A 20,255-nucleotide genomic window follows, 5' to 3' on the forward strand; every position below is an offset into this window, starting at 1 on the left:
CCGTATGCAGTGAACTCAGTGTGGCCTTTCTTGTAAAATTCCGGTGATCGCTATACGCATGGATCTGTCATTGAAATGAACTATTATCTTATTGTAAATGTTATACACGTGCTCAATATCCATGCTTCTTTGTGGATGTTTACAATAAGGTGACAATCGGTAAACTAAAGCTTCTAAATACGACAATTAAATTGCTGTCATATTGTCACATCATAACAGAACGAGAGAATATTTGTTTTTGGCGATTATGTAGTAGAGAATTGATAAGAAGTAGTGGATTCGTAAACGATAATCAACGAGCGACTTTATGCCAGATTTTATATTTGTACATAAATATTTCATTCAATTTTTAATCATTACAAATCATTTATATTAAATAGATTTTAGGATTAATAATGTATTCAAAAAGAAATATAATTAATATACAGAATTTATTTATCTTTTTTTGGAAAGTTAAAAAAATTAATTACCAAAATTTAGAAACATGTAATATTTACAAATATAGTATTTAGCATTCGAGTGTATAATGGGCATTACATCGCATTCAATCACGTCTCAGTCATTACAGCTGAACGAACGTGCTGGGCCAGCTCTCCTTTACCCCTATCTTCCATGAGGGTTTACAGTTAGATGATCAACGACTTACTACTTTAGTTGACAGAAACCAATCCAAGCCGTACAGTAGACGTAGTAGTAGGCGTACCCACGTTAACATGCACTCCAAAACCCATTGTATCATGGGGAAGTGTTAGCCGATTAACGTCCGAGGGCTGTATCCTAGGTGTTGGGTGATTGACCTTCATTTCACTGCCTCGCGGCTTTGGTCCTGATAACACTTCCTGGCATCTATAATACTACGTCCGAGGCTCATCTACCAGTACTTCTTCGTCGAGGTTAACCGGCTGCCAAGCTGACCAAACTGGCTCTGAAAGCAGCCGTTGTGAAGATTATAACATCAAACTAGTAAACAAATCAAATCAAAACAGCTCACAAAACCAAGATGGCGACCTCCAAAATGGCGACCACCTCTCATTCCTGACCGATGGCACAAAATTATGTAAATGCTCACCTTCGAGCTACGAGCCGACCTTGCGAGGGCTGTATAGCCAGTCAAGGTCGTTAAACACTTCCATATATATGTATAATGGGTATTATCTCCCAAATGTTTGGGATTACAACACATATTAAATGATCAAACATATTTAAAATTTAATTGAAGTGTAAATGCCACAAGTATACCACTGCACATGGCACCAGCTGATGATGAAATAGATAAAATTATTGGTGTTAATTGAACAATTATACCTAAATTTTAACGTTATTACAGTAGGCATCCATCGTCAATCAGTCAATAAACTAGTATTATTTGCGGTACGCATTTTTAAGCCCAAGCATAATTGCTTATGCTACAGATGTACAATGTATAATTATGTCAATTTTGAAGTTTAACATGTAAGTAGTTTATAGCCGTGATCGGCTAGTCGTTGGCACCGAATGATAAAAAAACTGTGATATTTACAGTGCCTAGTTCAAACCTAGAACCCGGAATGATTTTTTGTATTGTTATTTTTTTCTCTACCAAAATATATTTTTAATCTAAGAAGTATTTTATATTTTATTTTTCAAATAAGGTTGAGGATTTTGTCACTCGTTTCATATGACTTAAACGTATTTGTATATTTTTTTATATTCATAATATATGCATTGTGTGTAGTTGTGATTATAACTGCATTATGATTAAAGATGGATCAACGTACATTTTTTAAATAGCGCATTTGTTGTTATCTTAACAATTATATGAAGTAATAGTAAGGTGATGCTTTATGCTTGTATAAGAGACAATTATCCAACAGAGACCAACAATGACATACCTTCTTAAGAAGAATCACATGCTTTAACAGTAAAAGTACTAGTTTACAGTTCAGTCTATTCTTAACAGTCAATCTGGGCAAAGTGTTTCAAAGCGGGTGAAAATTTGTTTTGTGTAGAATATCATTGTTTTATGTTTATTTTTATAACCCCTTTGTAAAACTGAGAATGGAAATGGAGAATATGCCAAAGAGAAAAAAACCTGACCAGTAAGAAGATAACAGTCGAAGGCCACCAATGGGTCTTCAACGCATCGAGTAAATCACACAACAGGAGGTGGTACATATCAGGACCCTAAATAAAAATGTGTACTAGTTCAGTGAAAAAGAATGTCACACTAAACTCTCTAACATATTACTAAACTATAAAACATACAAGACTAACGAAGGCCAGGGGCTCCTGAATTGTGACAGGCGCAAAAAGGGCAGTTGATGTCGTTACATTTAAATTTGAGATTTTTATTTCCCTTAAACTGTTGTATAGATATAGGATGTTTTGCACTTATTTGAATGGGTCTATTTTAAACAGTTATAACTTATATGACATGCTGATTTGAATATTGATTAATTACGTGTATGAAAAGTTAAATACCTGTGGTCTATTTAAAGACTGTCGATTTACATATTTACTCTTCCAGAAAAAAATGGGATGAGGTGTAACTATATCAAACGGTTTAAAGTGGCTTTGCCAATCAAATATGTATTTTAAAAATCACCTATATTTATGAAAAGAGGGTTGATGAAAAGTGATATAATTTAGTAGCTTTCAATCACTAAAACTTTGATTTTCATGTTAAATGGACATATATATTGTAAGTATTTTTCAAGTAGACTTTTTAGTAAAGACGAACCATATATTTTTTTATTTTTTTTGTATATGTGATATTTTTTAATTTAGTTAAATGTCAAAATTTTGTTAATTGAAAGTGTCTTCTTGGTATTTTTGGTCTTTTTAAAGACATCATGAAAAGATGTATTTCCAAAACATATGTCACTGGTAAATATCTTTAATTTGTGTTATAAAAAATAGGACCCAATCACTGAATTCTTATTATATCATATTCTATAATATTATCATTTTGTTATCTTTATTATCAGGGTTGTTATAATTATTCATAGCATTATTACATGATATTTATTAATAACTGAATCATTAGATATTTCATTCGATGCTCTAGAGCAATTTGAATGAAACGTCCTGATAATCTCCGAAACAACAGTTCAACAAAAACAAATTTAAATTAAAAAAAAGAACGTTATATCAAACAATAGAGTTTCTTGAGATGGCCGACCTGTTGAATGCAGGAAAATGAGAATGGAACATGCAAAAATAAATTTTATAGGAATACAGTAAATCGATCTAGAAATCATGAAAGTAAAATAAAGGAATATATCAAAGTAAAACTCATAAACCCTTGTCCCGGTTTTATTTCATGTTTGCCTCATTAGCTCTTCAACGTTTTTAATTATTAACTGTCAAATATTTAGACCTCTAGTATCGGTGAAGAAACATTTAATTTCTTGAAATCGGAATCCACGGCAGTAAAAAATTAACAGTTAAAATTCGATTAGTTATTTATTTATTGCATTGACCGTGCGCTTACTAATAGAAACAAAGTAGATAGTAAAACAAAAGGTACATTTTCAACACATTGCTAATTCGTATAATGGCGTCAAAGAATATTATTGTCGGAAACTTTCGTTTCTTATATTCCTTGGAAATCACATTATTTCATTGCAATACATATTTTACACATCCTAATTTTAACATAGTATTTTGATAGTCGATAGTCGATAGTGTTGGGGAAAATAGGAATAGACATACGCTTAATTTTGCTACTGTCGTTTAAATATTCTATAGTGTCGACCATTTGTTTCTCATTTATTTTTTTCCATCTTTTAAAAAAAAATTAAAACAAAATAGTTTGTTTTTTTGCCTTATTCAAAAACTTTTTAAATTTCACCAAGGTCTGTAATTCACAGTTGGTGAAAATGTGAACGCTTTCCAAAACATTTTTTTTTTTTCGAAAATGTATGTAAAAAAGGCCAAAATGCAATAAAACATATGATACATTTCACTCAGATTAAACAATTAGACATTTCACTCAGATTAAACAATTAGACATTTTACAGTTATCAATACGAATCTTAATTTGAAATATTATTTGTCCTTCAAGGGATCGGGCTGACAAATGCCTATTAAATATTTTTGAAGTAAAGTATTAAAATTTAAACCACTAAATACCAATCCCGTTGTGTATTCTTTGTAAAAAAAAAATATTTTTCCCATGTTGTTATGGCAAATTATGCTTTTTAATTTCACCTTGGTATTTTCATTCTCTTTAAAATAAACGTCTGCAATTTTAATAAAAGTACACAAGGTTTAAACTACGTGTATCAATATCGGTGGTTTATACTGAGAATCGACAATACAGGAGTGTAAATGATATTGTTTTTTTAAAAGGCATTGTTCAAAATAGGATAAAGGCAATTAGTTGATTGTACTTTCAATAATATTTGTGCGTACAAATAAATATAAACACACATGAAACCTTCTTAAATGAAGCATTGCAGTAAGATTACAGTTTCTCAAAATATGTCATTGGGAAAACCAATAAGTTTGTTTTTGGTGTATTTCAATAAGGATCAAACAAATGGACTGCGTTTAATGTTGAAATAATTACTGTTGGAATATTTGCACGAATCGGGAATTATGATAACATTATAAATATTCATATTTTGTAAGTATGCAAACGATGTGGGATTATTGACATGGTGTGTTAATATACTGGCTATCAAATATGTTTACATAACAGAGCATATCAAAGTTTATAGATTTGGTTTTAAAAAGTTGAATAGTTCGTAAAATAATCCATCAACACAAGTAGACGGTTTTAATTGTAAAAATAAACATTGGTTCGTCCTGTGGGTGATGAAATATTCACCTACTATAACTTTTGAATGAGAATTAAGCGAATGTCGTCAATAACTAAACTTATACGGAAGGAATATAGTGCAAAGGTATAGGAAAATGTCAAATCACAAAAATACTGAACTCCGATGAAATTCACTCTTTTTCTGCTATCCTGACAGTCGATTTGATATTTATGCCACATTTACGTGCATCTAAACGCTAGTGAAACTCTTTGGATACTTGAAGTGGGTGTACATCAAAATCACATTGTAAAAATTTTAATCAAAAAGTATCAACAAAAATACTGAATCACTAGTTAAATTCAAAAAGGGTAGCACATACAAACTAACATAATCAGATATAAGCCAACGGAACGAATGTTAAACAACTGCCATCTTCTTGATTTAGTATAGACATTTTCCATCGTTTTTAAAGCTAGATAAATGTTCTACTTGTTTTAAAGTTGTATATAACATAACCAAAAACGCGATAGCTGGATGCATAAATACCAAGCCATGTTAAAAGTCATAGGACAAAAAGGAATATTATAGCACATAGAGAAAGCTGTTTAGCAAATACAATATACACATTTTGAATAAAATCCTTTCTTATAAGATGTTTCCTTAACCAAATTTCTAGAATCATCAATACCAATTGGTCAATCATGAAAAATACACATTTTTTTTTAATGTGTATCAGAAAAAGTATTGAACAATACTGGATATTTCATTGCTTATTTGAAAGTTAGAATGTACAATTTTTTACTTCGATTGGATTGAAATCTCCCACATTTTTTCTATTTTCCAATAATATGTTCATATATAGATGTTTTAACCTTGGGGGGAAATCGTCAATGGTTATCTTGTTTTATTTTATAGTTTCTTTAGTTTTTGTGGTTTTTTGTTTTATGTTAGGTCTAATCTCAATTGTGTTTTTTTATTCACGGTAATACTGTTGATGTTCTTATTGTTGTTTCATGTTTACAATATTTTATGAAATAATGGTAACACTTTATAAATTTGGAACTGACAAGTTATTTTTTTTTGATTTACCTACACCAAAAAAAAGTGACAGCCAATGCTGTATGAAAACAGATAATTTGGGACCTAAATGGCAAACAGGACATAAAAAGAATGGAAAAGGCAATCTACGTTTGCCGTTGGAACTAGAAACTGTGATAGTTTCCAAATTATTCGACGTAGATAATTTATGGATATATCATGAAATAGGGAATTCATACGGCAAGTATGTCAAAGTGATAACAATCCGACAAGAGAGCAGAAAACTTACAAAGACCACCAGTGGGTTCAACTAGCGAGAAAATCCCCCGCATACTTTTTTTAAATACTTTCACCTTGTTTGAACATTGTTTTAGTACTTTGGTTCAGCATAGATATTACGCAATACAAAATTTTTTACAGTAAGATTAATTTCGTTTAAAAATACAGATTTTGCCATACAATCCAATTTATAACGATAGTTCTGCACTCGAGACAGTTAAATTTTCAAACTCCATATTTGACTATCGGGAGTATATAAATATTGTAGTAAACGGGGTCAAGTGGTCGAATCATTTTCTCTTTTGATCTTATGGTAAATGCTGAGTGGGTTGCTCCGAATTGATACGGCGGCAAAAAAATCGAGACAAAAATTAATCAACGTGTGGTTGGTCAAAAGGTATATGACACTTCAGCCCCGGTTTAAGTTTTCAGTCAAAATTACATAATTTCTGTGGATTTGAAATGACGGATATTATTCAATATTTTTAGAAAATGAAATACAATTTGGGTATGTGTACGACATGTGTTTAGTTTAGGTACAATACCAAATGTTTGAAAATGAAATAAAAATTTAAATAATAATTAAAAACCAGTTGTTCATAGAATAATTGAAGGTGTATAATATTAAAATAACGAAAATTTAATACAAATATTAAAGAGTAGCAAACATTTAGGAGTAAAACTTTGTGTGATATCGTGTACGGAGAAGTTATATGAGGTTTTTATATAGTTTTACCCGAGCAGGAGATAATTGCACCCAACTAATTTTGGAAAGTTACTTCTGGTGTCATGTTAAAACTTATTTTATATCGATTTAAACCAATGCACCTTTGTTTATAATAGGGGATAAAATTTGCAATTTCCGGTATGAAAAATCAGCAGGTGACATATGCTACTTAACATAACAATGATTCTAAAAATACATTGTGTTTATGCACTTGGCTTAAACTAAGAATATAATTTAATACGTCACGTTTACAAAGTAATTTTCGGTATCATGTACTAAGTAATACATTGCATTACATTTAACAAAATATGACAACAAAATATTTATTTTCTATTTTCTTCTGCTTGACGGTTTTACCCAAGATTGTATCTACTTTTAACTGTAAAAACAATCTACAGCAATTGATCTCAAATAAAATAAACTCCAAGTCACAAAAATGTATAGTTAAGAATTTATCATTATATATGATTTAGAGAAAACTCATACATAAAAACAACAGAGCTCTTTAATTCAAATGTATTGGCATTGCGTTAAGTAAGAAAATGCTTGTACCAAGTCAGGAATATGACAGCTGTTATCCGTTCGTTTGATGTGTTTTATATTTTGATTTTGCCATTTGGTCAGGAACATTCCGTTTTGAATTTTCGTCGGAGTTCAGTATTTTTGTGATTTTTCTTTTTACAATAAGCCTAAAACATTACTGAAATTAAGAAATTATTAAGTGCAATTCTTATTGCTATTTTTGCCCAGTGAACAAAAATGTGAGATTATTCAATGAGATTTCAGGAAAATCTTGATACTGTATCCGATATAAGAATACTAGTTCTTAAAATCGTGGAACCAAACTTTTCGCATTTTTTGCACTTATAAAACCTCGCAATAATTTGTAAACGTGCAGTATCGAATAACTTAACTACGCGTATCGTTACCTTGATGATATTTCAGTTTAACAAAATGGAGACATAGCTTGGTATAATGTGGACATATGTTAAACTTGATTAAAATTCATATGATATCATCAGCAAAACTTATCCTTTTCTAGATTTTGATTATTTAGTTGAACACGGTGAAATCTTTTCCAAAATTACGAAAAAAGCTATTCCCATGTCTGGTGATTTTTTAAATTTTTTGAAATGATCGTAATATATGTATGATCAGTAATTTAAAAGGTTACAGGTTTCTTTTACCTCAATTACTTAAATGTTTCCTAATTTTTTTATTTTAATTCATATTTTTTTTTATCTTTTATATACTTCAGGGGCAAATGATTAATTTATCAGATGCAACAAGCTATGAAATTTTATCTTTTATATCTTTCTATACGATATTGATATTACTCTTTGACGAAGGTCGCATGATTATGTAATATTGCTTATATCCAAGTCCATTGGTCTCTGATTGAAAGTTATATGACATTGATAATCATTAATCACATATCCTTATATTTATATATATCAAATGCATGATATCATTATGAAATGGATAAGGTTGCTTATATTTCACAGATGCTCTGATAAAACAATGACGTAGAACAGGATCGTCATCCGAATATAAAATGGAGAAGAAATTTATGGAAGTTGAAATTCGTAAGAGAAGAAAAATTAAATTCTGGAAGCTGTGTACGATTTTCCTGATTATTTCAACTGTTCTGTGTTTCATTTTATGTATCTACTATTCCCTTAAAAAAGATAAAGGTATAATATTTAGAATTTAAAAATGAAATTTGACATTTTTAACAGTTTCGACATCCACTAACAAAATATATTTTACAGTTACCTATTACTAAAACTTACGATTTATCAAACTATAGATTTGTTCAGGTTTCTATTGTGTATATGTATATAATTAGTGTATCTAATTTGATAAAATATGCCAGAGTATGTCCTCATTATTGCAATTTATAAACAGAAGTGTAATATTTACTAAAAGGGAAGACTGACTAGGTTTTGTTTCCTGCATTTTTTGTTGTTGTAACTAGTGGTAGTCACAATTTCATCCTCTTTCCTCCATTATTACGTCCCCGATTGAGACTATCCACCAAATTTTAGCTTTCAATGAAAAACACGTTAAATGTATTAAGTGAAGCAGGATTACTGATCCTTTCGCAGAATCTGTAATCCACTCAAGTGTGTTATGTTGATTTTGACTGAAGTCTTCTACTTTTTTGATTTTACGTTTACGCCATGTTCCGCACATCTTTATTTTTTGTAACATTTTTTTGTATGTTCCTGAAATTGACGTTTGCTTCTTGCTATGGCATTTGAATTTTACAAAGAGAAGTAATGCTTCCCTTGTCACTACCCAAAATTACGTTCTATCTGCTATTAATACGATGTGAATTGCTTTTGCAACCATAGGATTGTGTTCGTAAGTGTATTTGCCAGCAAATACACTTAATAAACGTTATCATTCTTCATGATCTAGTTATATTTATTTATTTCTAAATACTCATCGAGAGAGCAATAATAGACATGGCCAACAGATTCCCCAAAGACGAATGTTGTCTTAAATCGACATGATACTTCAAATTTCAGAATGCTGACGTTTATTTTCTATACCTATTCAATCAGGAAAAATAATGTACCTTTACATCTATTCCACATAGACTAAATCTGTATCAAATATAAAGCCTTGCAGTTGGAAATTTAAAACAAAAAATGTAGGACTAACATTAAGACAATTATTTAAAAGAAACGGTGAACAATAGCAAGTTTTCAGCATTAGATATTCACTTTAATGTGAATTGGTGATCAGTTTTAAAGAAAATTTTAAAATAATTTAAAAAACACATTAAAAGTATAATGAAAATAAAATGCGTTTTCAATCATCTATACCACAATTTGAAAGTTTCGTTACAAATGATACCTTTATATTATTTTGTATTGATAAATGTATCCACAAAAAAAAACTTATACAATGTAAATATGTATGCACAGTATGTTAATTTTTTTTTCTTTTTTAAATCCAAGTTTTAAAACAGCACTGCTGAATTTCGAAAAGATCAACAGAGAACTGCAGGTTGTTCATTTATTTGACTGTAATTTAGCCTCCAAAATATTTGATTGAATATCGAGTTAGATAAGCAAGGTTTTTAAAAATTAGGGAATGTTTAAAGAATTTTTCACTATGCCCGGTTTATATATTTCTCTAGATATAAAATACAATATGCATATCATAGGATATCATAATTGTTTGTTTTCCCTTCAAACATGTATGTCGTTATATTACAAACTTCACAAGTAAAGTGTCAAGTTCTCAAGGGTCACTGACCAAATTGAAAGAAAGAAAATGCGTGAAGTTGTCAGTACAATAAGTACATTTGTATCTATAATATCTACATTACATAAGTACACAAAGCGTAATACAATAACATAATATTATTATCACATTTGTATATAGATTCCATACTTTATATTTTAGAAGATTGCAGTTTACAAAATAAAGGTAAAAAGTAAAGTATATAGATCAAGTTTCGAGTGACACAAAAGTGTTTATTCCATAAAACTATTGATAAGAAGTGACAGTTCATGCAAACAATTACATAAGAAATATTCTGAACCGTCTTGAGCACCATAGATCACCCCAGATTTTGATAGGGTGCGTGTTGCTCAGTTTTAAGTTTTCTGTGTTGTATTTCCAATATTCCAATATCACTATAATAATAGAGAAAATGAATTTTAAAAACTTCATGATAAACTTATCGCTCTTAATAATATTTTTAAAATAATACATCTGCAACGTTTGGTTGGTGGATAATCAGATATAAAAAAATGTTTTAATTATTCACAATTTGTATTATCTTAAGTATAGTATCATATATAGGTATAGGAAGATGTAGTATGAGTGCCAATGAAACATCTCTCCATCCAAATAACAATTTATAAAAGAAAACAATTATAGATCAAGGTACGGTCTTCAACACGGAGCCTTGGCTCACACCGAACAACTAGCTATAAAAGGCCCGAAAATTAAAAGTGTAAAACGATTCAAACGGGAAAACCAACGGTATAATCTATATAAAAAAAAACGAGAAACATGTATAAATGACATAAACAAACGACAACTGCTGTACATCAGATTCCTGACTTAGGACAGGTGCAAACATTTTGCAGCGGGATTAAACGTTTTAATGGTACCAAACCTTCTCACTTTTACTCAGACAATAGTATAACATCACAATAACATATTTGTTTGTTACATTATGTTGTAAGTCTTATACCTGTGAAACTTTTTTTTTACACTGGGTCTTTGTGATAATTCAGTTAAAAGTCAGTGAAAATGCGTTCTGATGATATTTATAAAGATTGCTTTTTATAATGATATTGACAGAAATTAAAGTTCGAAAATTGATAATTCTATATTATTGAACAGTATATGTAGCCCAAGAAATAATGACTGTATACAAATGTTACAGATTCTCAATGTTCCAGCAATCCTTGTTATTACAACAGCACATGCGCTGTAGTGGACGATGCTCTCTTCTGTATATGCCCTGCTGGATATATTGGAACATATTGTGAAGGTTTTTATCGTTTTGTTTGTTAAATTAATTTGTTTCATAAATATTTACTTATATTCTATTACCGGAAGCTAATGCTTGCAATATTAAATGTCAATGAAAAAACTATGCTGAAATCAAACGTCTTAAAGTAAATTTTATTTTTTTGAATATTTTTGGTCTTGGAGTGATGAAACCAAAAAGTAGGATCATAGCTATCGTTGGCCCCTGATATGTCTAACATGTACCAAGCAAAACAAAAAGCTCACCACTACATACGATATATGCATTATTAACATATTAATGTTTAGCTTTTTTTCAAACTTTAGAATATTTAAGCACAACTTTGGTATGAGATGTTTTTTTAAAAGAAATTATTGGAGGCGAAGCGTTTTTTGCTGATCGGTACAGAAAAATATTCACGCCTTTCCAAATTATTAATATCAAGGTCACAAGGTGTTTGCAGTTTTGCACTAAAGAGAAAGGGTTTAAGACTTGATGCAAATAAGTAAGACAAAATTTAGAGATATACAGATTGATTACTTATGAACATCATAAAATATTACTGTTACAATATAGAATCAAAAGGTATAAAATATGATCAAAATATCGTTGTGGATATCTGGAACACAATCCGAATTAAATAAAAGTGAATCAATACGAATCAAGCCAGACAAACTTAAGAATATACAATCTATTGTCTAATCATGTGGTTCACATAATGTTGCGAAAACTATGAGATATGAAAAGGAATGAGTGAGTGAGAATAAAACGTACATATTGCATGTCAAAACCAGAAATAAGCATGGTGATACCTATACACTATTATATTTTAACATAAATGAAATTTTAACAGTCACCCCATGTACCACCGAACCTTGTTTGAATAATGGTACCTGTACAGTTGTAGAGGAGTCGTACGTATGTGTTTGTCCTGATACATATGGTGGAACGACATGTGATGGTCAGTATATTACTTTTTACATACTATATTTGTTTAAGCTTAAAAATACATATAGAGTTTGGTTGTGAATCAAACCAACATCTCTGTAACATAATGAGTCTTATGTAGACGAAACGCGCGTCTGACGTATTAAAATATAATCCTGGTACCTTTGAAAACTATTTACATTCACTCCCTTGTTGGTATTTGAGGTTCTTGAACTTTGAAAGAATTTTTGTCTTAAAAATGTTTTTTTTCACGAGAGCCATAACAATTTTGTGACCCGAAAGTGACCTACTAAATTAGACATTTTTCAGGGTTTTTTCTAACATGTACAACACGACGGGTGTCACACGTGGAGCAGGATCTACTTATCCTGCAGGAGTATCAAAAATCATCCCCCAGTTTTGGTGGGGTTTGTGTTGCTCGTTTTCTATGTTGTGTTTTGTGTGCTATTGTTTGTTTGTCTTTTTTATTAGCCATGGAGTTGTCCGTTTTTATTCGACTTATGATTTTGAGTATCCGTCTGGTATCTTTCGACTCTCTTTTAAAGTTATCAGGAAAACACTTGTCATGTGCTTTTCAAGTCGTTATAATGGGGATTAATTTTTATCGTGTGATTCTAGTTTACGTTCTTTTCGTTGGGAAAGATAATAAAAAACACGAATTTGATGTTCCGCAAAGCAAACATTTTCTACTGGCTAGTATATTGACTATAGAAAAAAAAACAGTTTTTTTTTTTATCATTCCATACTTAATTTATACACGAAAATAGAAGAATTCACAGTAGTATTGTTGCGATAACACTCATAGAAGACTCCAAAGGCTACAATAAGCAAACTAGACATTACGTCAGTAAATGCTTTAAATTGTGAATACAAATAGCCCATTTATAGCATTTATGTGTTGATATGAAATATCATTTATAAGACAATTTTTGAAAAAAACATGACACGATTAGGGTTAAAAGGGATCCTAAAATGAATTTGATATTGAAAAAATGTTCAGAAAAACCTTGATTGGTATCTCTTTTATGATTTATCAGATTTAAACATCGGTAAACTACTGTTGGTTCTTTATTCCACATATACTATTATGACATTTTATTTCAGATAGAAAAATAAAAGACTGCAATGACCTGCCCCAAAATAGTAGCAGTGGAGTGTATACACTTTACCTTGAGAATAATATGGAAATATCAGTATTTTGTGAAATGTCAGTGGACGATGGAGGATGGACAGTAAGTAATTATCTTTATAATGGACATTGGTCAAAAAGACGTTTTCTTTGCCTTTATAATAAACATTTATTGAGAAGACATTTTCTTTCCTCGTAGCTCTTTATATACAAACAGTTGCCTTTTTTTATAAACTATAAAGCAAACATAAGAATCAGAAATCAATCAAATCCTTTCTTTCTTTTTTGATTGTCATCTCATTGAAAGAATAAAAAAACATTTCTTCATGTATCTATTTAACAAACAAAAAAACACACACATTCGACTCCTCAGTAAAATCAACAGAGTCTTACATTTTAATTATATATCTCAATATGATCAAGTCAGTCGGAGTAATTACTTGTTCTTACCGCTAAGTCAGGTAACTAGAACATACTGGGCTTATGTATCCAGTATTCTACATATAAACAAATAGTTCATTTAAACACCTAGATATACTGTTCAATTATGTTCATTTTTTTAAAAGGGTTGTACCGCATTTTTCTGTATTTCAGATACTACTTATAGTTTTTTAGTTAATGAGTGTGTAAGATAAACATTATTTTAAGACATTGCTTAACAGTTGGAATTCTTTTGAATTGACTTTTTTTCAGGTTGTACAAAGAAGATTAGATGGAAAAACGAATTTCTTAAGGTTTTGGGACGACTACAAAACTGGTTTTGGTAACCTCACTGGTGAACATTGGTTAGGTAGTTTATATACTATCAAGATAATGGAATTTTTATACTGTTAGTCCCAGAGCTTGTTAGCAGCTCATGAGTCATTATTCATAGCAACTACTGGGATCATGATACCCTCAGGACTAAGTTAAAAGCCTTAAATTGAATTTTAGGTTTTAATTCTAACACTATTTTCCCACCGCTAAAATGAATAAATGGTACAAGATGCATAAATTTAGTGACTAAAAATGCCTTTGTGAAGAAATGCACAAATTCTAACAACAAATAACCTGAAAACGATATCGTAAAATTGCTACACTTTTCATAATGTAACTCTATGTTGATTCTGTTTTGGTTCATAAAGAAATAGCCAACGTAGATACAAGTAGCTTGTATTAGGGGGGATTAATCCTACATTTTTCAAAATCAATCACTCTAATTCAAACAAAACATTCTCTAAAACTGACATTTGCATGATTTATACTTTGGTGATCGACAACATATTTTTTACGGTTGGAGGACGTGTTTTCCAACAAACAATCACTATTCCCATGGGAATGAACTGTGATCCTCCTCTTGTCGACTCTTTCCTTTATTCATTAGGTAGGGTTCATACAGAAACTTCTTAGGGAGAAAGAAAAGAAGTTAGAAGTATCCTTTAACTTTACTTTCCCCTATATAGATGATGTTCTGTCAATTAATTTTTCAAAATTTGTTGACAGTTTTTTAACTGTTCTATCCGATCGAACTTGAGATAAAGGATTCAACAGAAACAATTAAGTCTGGCTCATATCTTGATATCTGGACTACAACTAAAAATTGACAATGAGGGTGGGTTGGAAAAAAATCATTACGATAAAAAAAATCTATTTCCATACAGCATCATTCCAATAGCGCCTGCATAAAATCCCGCCTCCTTTTGACAAATTTGGCCTACCGAATTAGAATTAATGCCGAGTTTGTAAAAACATGAATAACATGACAATGACACATATGTAGCATGATCTGATTACCCTTCTCGAGCACAAAGATCACCCTGGTGTTGGTGAGGCTTGTGTTGCTCAGTCTTTAGTTTTCTATGTTGTGTGTTATTTACTTTTATTGGCCTATTTTTTTTTTTCATTTTAGACATAGCATTGTCGGTTTATTTTCCACTTATAACTTTAAATATAACTCTGGTATCGTCGAATTTCTTCAAGATTCGAAGAACTTTTGATAAACTCTCTATTCTTTCAGATAACCAACATGTCAACGAATGAAAAAAAAAGTTAAAATACTATATCAACAAGGAACTGAAATTGATTCAATACCGAATAAAAAACAATCTACTCTACATTAATAAATTAGGCATACATTTTATGATACAAGTGCTTATTTTGTTTTAGGAAATGACAATCTTCATTACATCTTGCTACAAAATGCTTACAAAGTTCGATTTGATCTCGAAGACTTTGATGGAAATACAGCGTATGCTTTATATAATACTTTCAATGTCAGTAACGAGGAAAGTAGCTACACTTTGAGGATATCTGATTACAGTGGAACTGCTGGTAAGATACATTGTTTGGTTTGTTTTTTAACAGAAACAGGTAAATCGTTGATGAAAAATATTAAACATTCATATTTTTAATATCGTATATTTTGTTTTTGCTTAAACTGTTAAAGAGATCTCGACAAATCTGTCAATTTCATGGTCATCGATTTGATTCAAATTCTCATATTTTATTTCTAGCATCCTATAAAAAGGCAATAGTAGCATGTATATTAGTCATAAATCGATTATACTGATTCAAAGCCGGGTCACAAACAAAAACTGAGGGAAACACAATCAATCATATACATGTAAGGACACTAAAATTACAACGAATTACAAAAAGTCAAAAATAAACAATTAACCATGCATGGTCTCGCTAATGTGTGCAATTTAGTATAGACGATACCTTATTGAACATTGGGATGGCCTCTGAAAACTGACGACGGTCAAATAACCCGATATGAACATAGATATCAATGTAAATAGAATGCGATAAAGTACAACTGGATTTTGCAAGGTCGTTTTGATTTTATATAATAAGTTCACATATGGCCTCTCCCTTGTTGCACTTTTAGTATTACCATTTTTTTAAAGATAAAAACTCCTAATGCATGCGAAACCCATCTCTAGCTAAGGGTTGGATTAAAGGTCACATATATAAAAGCAACAGTAGTATAATGCTGTTCGTAAGTAAAAAATCGATTGAGAGAAAACAAATCCGGATAACAAACTAAAACCTAGGGAAACACATCAACTATAAGGGGGAAACAACGAAACGTCAGAAACAATGAAGTGCAACAAAAAACAAAAGACAATGCAACATACATAGAAATGAACTATAAGATATTATAATTTAGTACGCCAGACGCGCGTTTCGTCTTCATAAGACTCATCAGTGACACCGATATCAAAATAGTTTAAGAGCATTCAAGATCCAAAATTCCAAAAAGTTGTGCCAAATGCGGCTAAGGTAATCTTTACCTGGGATAAGAAAATCCTTATTTTTTTCCGAAAAATTGAAAGTTTTGTAACTGGAAATTTATAGAAATGACCACATAATTGATATTTATGTCAACACCGAAGTGCTGTCACTGGGCTGGTGATACCCTCGGGGACGAAACGTCCACCAGCAGTGGCATCGACGATATAAATCGTAGCTAATGCCTGTTTAGGTATCCTGTAGTTTTTGTCAACTGATAGTCGATAACAACACTTAACGGTACAAGGTATAACAAAATTCTGCCAGCTTATTGTATGTTGATTACTCGAAGGATACGTTTTGATATTGGTCGATGTTCTTGAATATATGATACAATCTTAATTATATCTTAAAACAACATGCCTACTAAGTTCGATTTGATCTCTAAGACTCAAATGAAATATTAGTGGAATATTAATATTAAACAACAACAACAGCAAAAAACAACAAAAATAATTCGATGCATTTAAAAAAAATCTTTATTAACGGTACCGGTACGCATTTCGACAATTCATGTATATTCGGGGCAATAATATTTGAAAATTTTAAAAGCTTATACAAATGTTAATGAACTTTTCTTTAATATAGAGCATCGTTTTGTAAAATTTCAATTTGAACTTATTATTCTCCTGCATAGTTTTTATGTTTTAACAGGTGATTCTATGAAAGATTCCCAAGGTAACACTCATGACAATTTCATGTTTACCACTATTGACAGAGATAACGATGTAACCAGTAGTAATTGTGCTATTAATAAACTGAGCCCATGGTGGCATGCTAGATGTACATGGTCAAATATCAACGGACTGTATCTCGAAGGTTCTAGTGAAACCAATATGCACTGGAATAGCTGGAAAGGAAAATCTGGACTCAAAACTACCAGAATGATGTTTAAGCCGAGTTGATTTATTTGAAATTTATGACTGGTGATGGATTTTTCTTCAGGTTGAAGATGTTTTTTAAGATGTTTTACACTAAGAAAAGAGATGAATGCAAGTATCATCAATAACAGACAACAGATTTTTTTCCGAAAATATTCATCGATATATTTTACTGGTGTTTCTTAATAAATATATGTAGAAAGCAGTGTATCTACAATGAGTTTAAAGATATTGCATCTTGATCAATATTTCATTCTGACAGGTATGGTAAGCACTATAGTGTTTCGGATTAGAACTATATTTACCTGAAAGCTCGTGTAATATAGTCAACAATCATCCATGCTTATTACATATGAAACTGGTTAGAGAAAGAACTGTTTCGAATTAGGGACTTTAAGTATGTACTTAGGTGAGGTTCTGGAATTTGTGTCAGATGTGCGGGCTCCTTGTTGTTTTCCCTACGATATAAAGTAAAATATTTTACCCCACAACACCCTTTTATCTTTTCATATAAGACTAAATAGCTCATAAAAGGTCTTTTAGATTCTTGATTTTCTTTATTCTAATTTGAGACCCAAATATTACCAAATTGCAAATATATGGTAAACTTGAGTCAGCCTTTTCCCGCCATATTTTAAAAACCAAATACCTCGAAAAGGAGCTCCAATATTTTTAGCTTATTTTGATCCTTTACTAATGCTCTTCCGGCTTAAAGTATCAGTTTTGAATTATTGATTTATTTAATTTCACCTTAGTACATCCTTAAATGCGAATACCTCATTTTAACATGCTGGTGGTATTTATGTCTGTAAAAATTTACCACTTATATTGCCAAGCATAATCACTACACCTACTGAAAACCTCTCACAATGAAGCTATAAAACCACCATTTTCTGCATAAGGAAATGTCTATTCCAAGTCAGGAATATGACAGTTGTTTTTCCTTTCTATTTGATGTGTTTGAGCTTTTGATTTTTTCATTTGATAAAGGACGACCCGTTTTAGCTCACGTAGGCCAAGTGAGCTTTTCCCATTACTTAGTGTCCGTCGTCCGATGTCCGTCGTCTGTTAATTTTCACAACAATGTTCTCCTCTGCAACTACTGGGCCAAATTTAACCAAACTTTGCCACAATCATCATTGAGGTATTTAGATGATCCGAACCGTCTTGACTAAAAATAGAAAATAGGGTAAAAAGCAGTGTTTGGCTTATATCTCTGAAACTATAGGATTTACAGTAAATCTGGCGTGGTGTTAAACTGTTCATCAGGTCTATCTGCCCTGAAATTTTCAGATGAATTAGACAACCTGTTGTTGGGTTGCTGCTCCTACATTAGTAATTTGAAAATTTTCGGTTTTTAGTTATTATATTGAATGTTATTATAGATAGAGATAAACTGTAAACAGCAATAATGTTCAGCAAAGTAAGATCTACAATAAGTCGACATGACCACAATTTGTTCACGCTAATTGTTTTGTACATAAACCAAGCCCTTGGTTTTCCCGTTTGAATTGTTATACATTTTGTCATAACGCACCTTGCTATGTGGAATTTGTTTCACTATTTGTTGCATGGTGTACAATTCTCTATAATTGCTAACTTCTATGTCATTTGGTCTCGGGTGGATTGCTGATGCTCATTGGCAATTATACCAAATCTCCTTATTTCATATAAAGTCATCCTACTTGGTTGAAATATGCCAAAATATTATAACGAAGTTAAGGGAACGGCCATTCTATTTCAAGGGCGGGTTGGGGGATTATTTTCTTTTTCAAAAAAAAATTCTAATCCCCAATATGATGAAAAAGAATTAAAATAAATATTGCTGTCTAGACGATGACAAAACTTTTTCACCATACCTACCAAATTAACAAGAAAATATTTGATCGATAGCTTCAAAAAGCACAATCAAAATGTTCGTTTTTTGCGCGAAAACAATCTGACATATTAGTGAGACAAACGTGTTTCAATACAAAAATAGCTAAATACCCACAAAAAGCATGGAATAAGACAAAAGTATCCGATCTGTTGCTACAGGACCTAATGATGAAAAATAATGTGTTAATCAGAAACACAATACTTTTACATATTTAATCAAACGATTAAATGGAGCACCATCTAACAAAAGTAAGATGAAAAAAGACACATACAAACGCAAATAAAAAAAACAAATTCAATTTCAAAAGCGTACACGATATTTACTGAACAATGAAAACAACACGATATAAATTTCAAAGGACCTAATAACATTTAGCCAAATCCATCTAAGCTGAACTTTGCCTGAGGCAGTTGAAACCTTAGTTTTTAACAATTCATTAATGGACCAATTTTAGAAAGGTTTGTTTTAAATCATATCAGTACAGCAGTACAGACTACTGAGCTGATGATACCCTCGGGGATTAATAGTCCACCAGAAGAAGTTTCAATCCAGTGCTGAAAACAGTTACTAGTATTGAAACAAAATAAAGAAGGAAACTGGTGTGTCTAAGTGATCATATAACGTATATTTATATCAAACTCGTTACGAAAAGATTTCAGCAACTGAATCCTGTAACAGGTTTAATTTCTTCAGATTTATTTCTTATCCTTGGAGAAATGCAATGTTCATATCATTGTCTTACTGCATCCAGTATATCCATGACACTCTGTGAAGTTGTGTAAGAACAAGTTGTTTTTGTATGAGAATGACAGGCTAAATAGAGTAATGATTAAAAACTACTGGAAATGCACTACA

At 31.0% G+C, this 20,255-nt stretch overlaps 1 protein-coding gene across 1 annotated transcript; it reads left to right on the forward strand.

The window, feature by feature from the left end:
* Positions 1 to 4,299: 4,299 nt before the first annotated feature.
* LOC139520898 (fibrinogen-like protein A) lies at positions 4,300 to 17,750 on the forward strand. Its single transcript, XM_071313926.1, has 9 exons — positions 4,300 to 4,609; positions 8,295 to 8,483; positions 10,210 to 10,233; positions 11,204 to 11,311; positions 12,144 to 12,251; positions 13,343 to 13,470; positions 14,061 to 14,157; positions 15,513 to 15,677; positions 17,295 to 17,750. The coding sequence occupies exons 2-9, from the start codon at positions 8,345 to 8,347 to the stop codon at positions 17,543 to 17,545; spliced, it is 1,020 nt and encodes a 339-aa protein (XP_071170027.1). The 5' UTR covers positions 4,300 to 4,609; positions 8,295 to 8,344; the 3' UTR covers positions 17,546 to 17,750.
* Positions 17,751 to 20,255: the final 2,505 nt, after the last annotated feature.

Source organism: Mytilus edulis, chromosome 4, assembly GCF_963676685.1.
Source record: "Mytilus edulis chromosome 4, xbMytEdul2.2, whole genome shotgun sequence".
NCBI lineage: Eukaryota > Metazoa > Mollusca > Bivalvia > Mytilida > Mytilidae > Mytilus > Mytilus edulis.

Excerpts from the sequence above, each read along its gene's own strand:
- LOC139520898 (XM_071313926.1), top strand. The coding sequence starts at position 8,345 with ATGGAGAAGAAATTTATGGAAGTTGAAATTCGTAAGAGAAGAAAAATT. Across the intron at positions 8,484-10,209 it reads TTCCCTTAAAAAAGATAAAG|AAGATTGCAGTTTACAAAAT; the intron begins GTATAATATTTA and ends TTTATATTTTAG. Across the intron at positions 14,158-15,512 it reads CACTGGTGAACATTGGTTAG|GAAATGACAATCTTCATTAC; the intron begins GTAGTTTATATA and ends ATTTTGTTTTAG.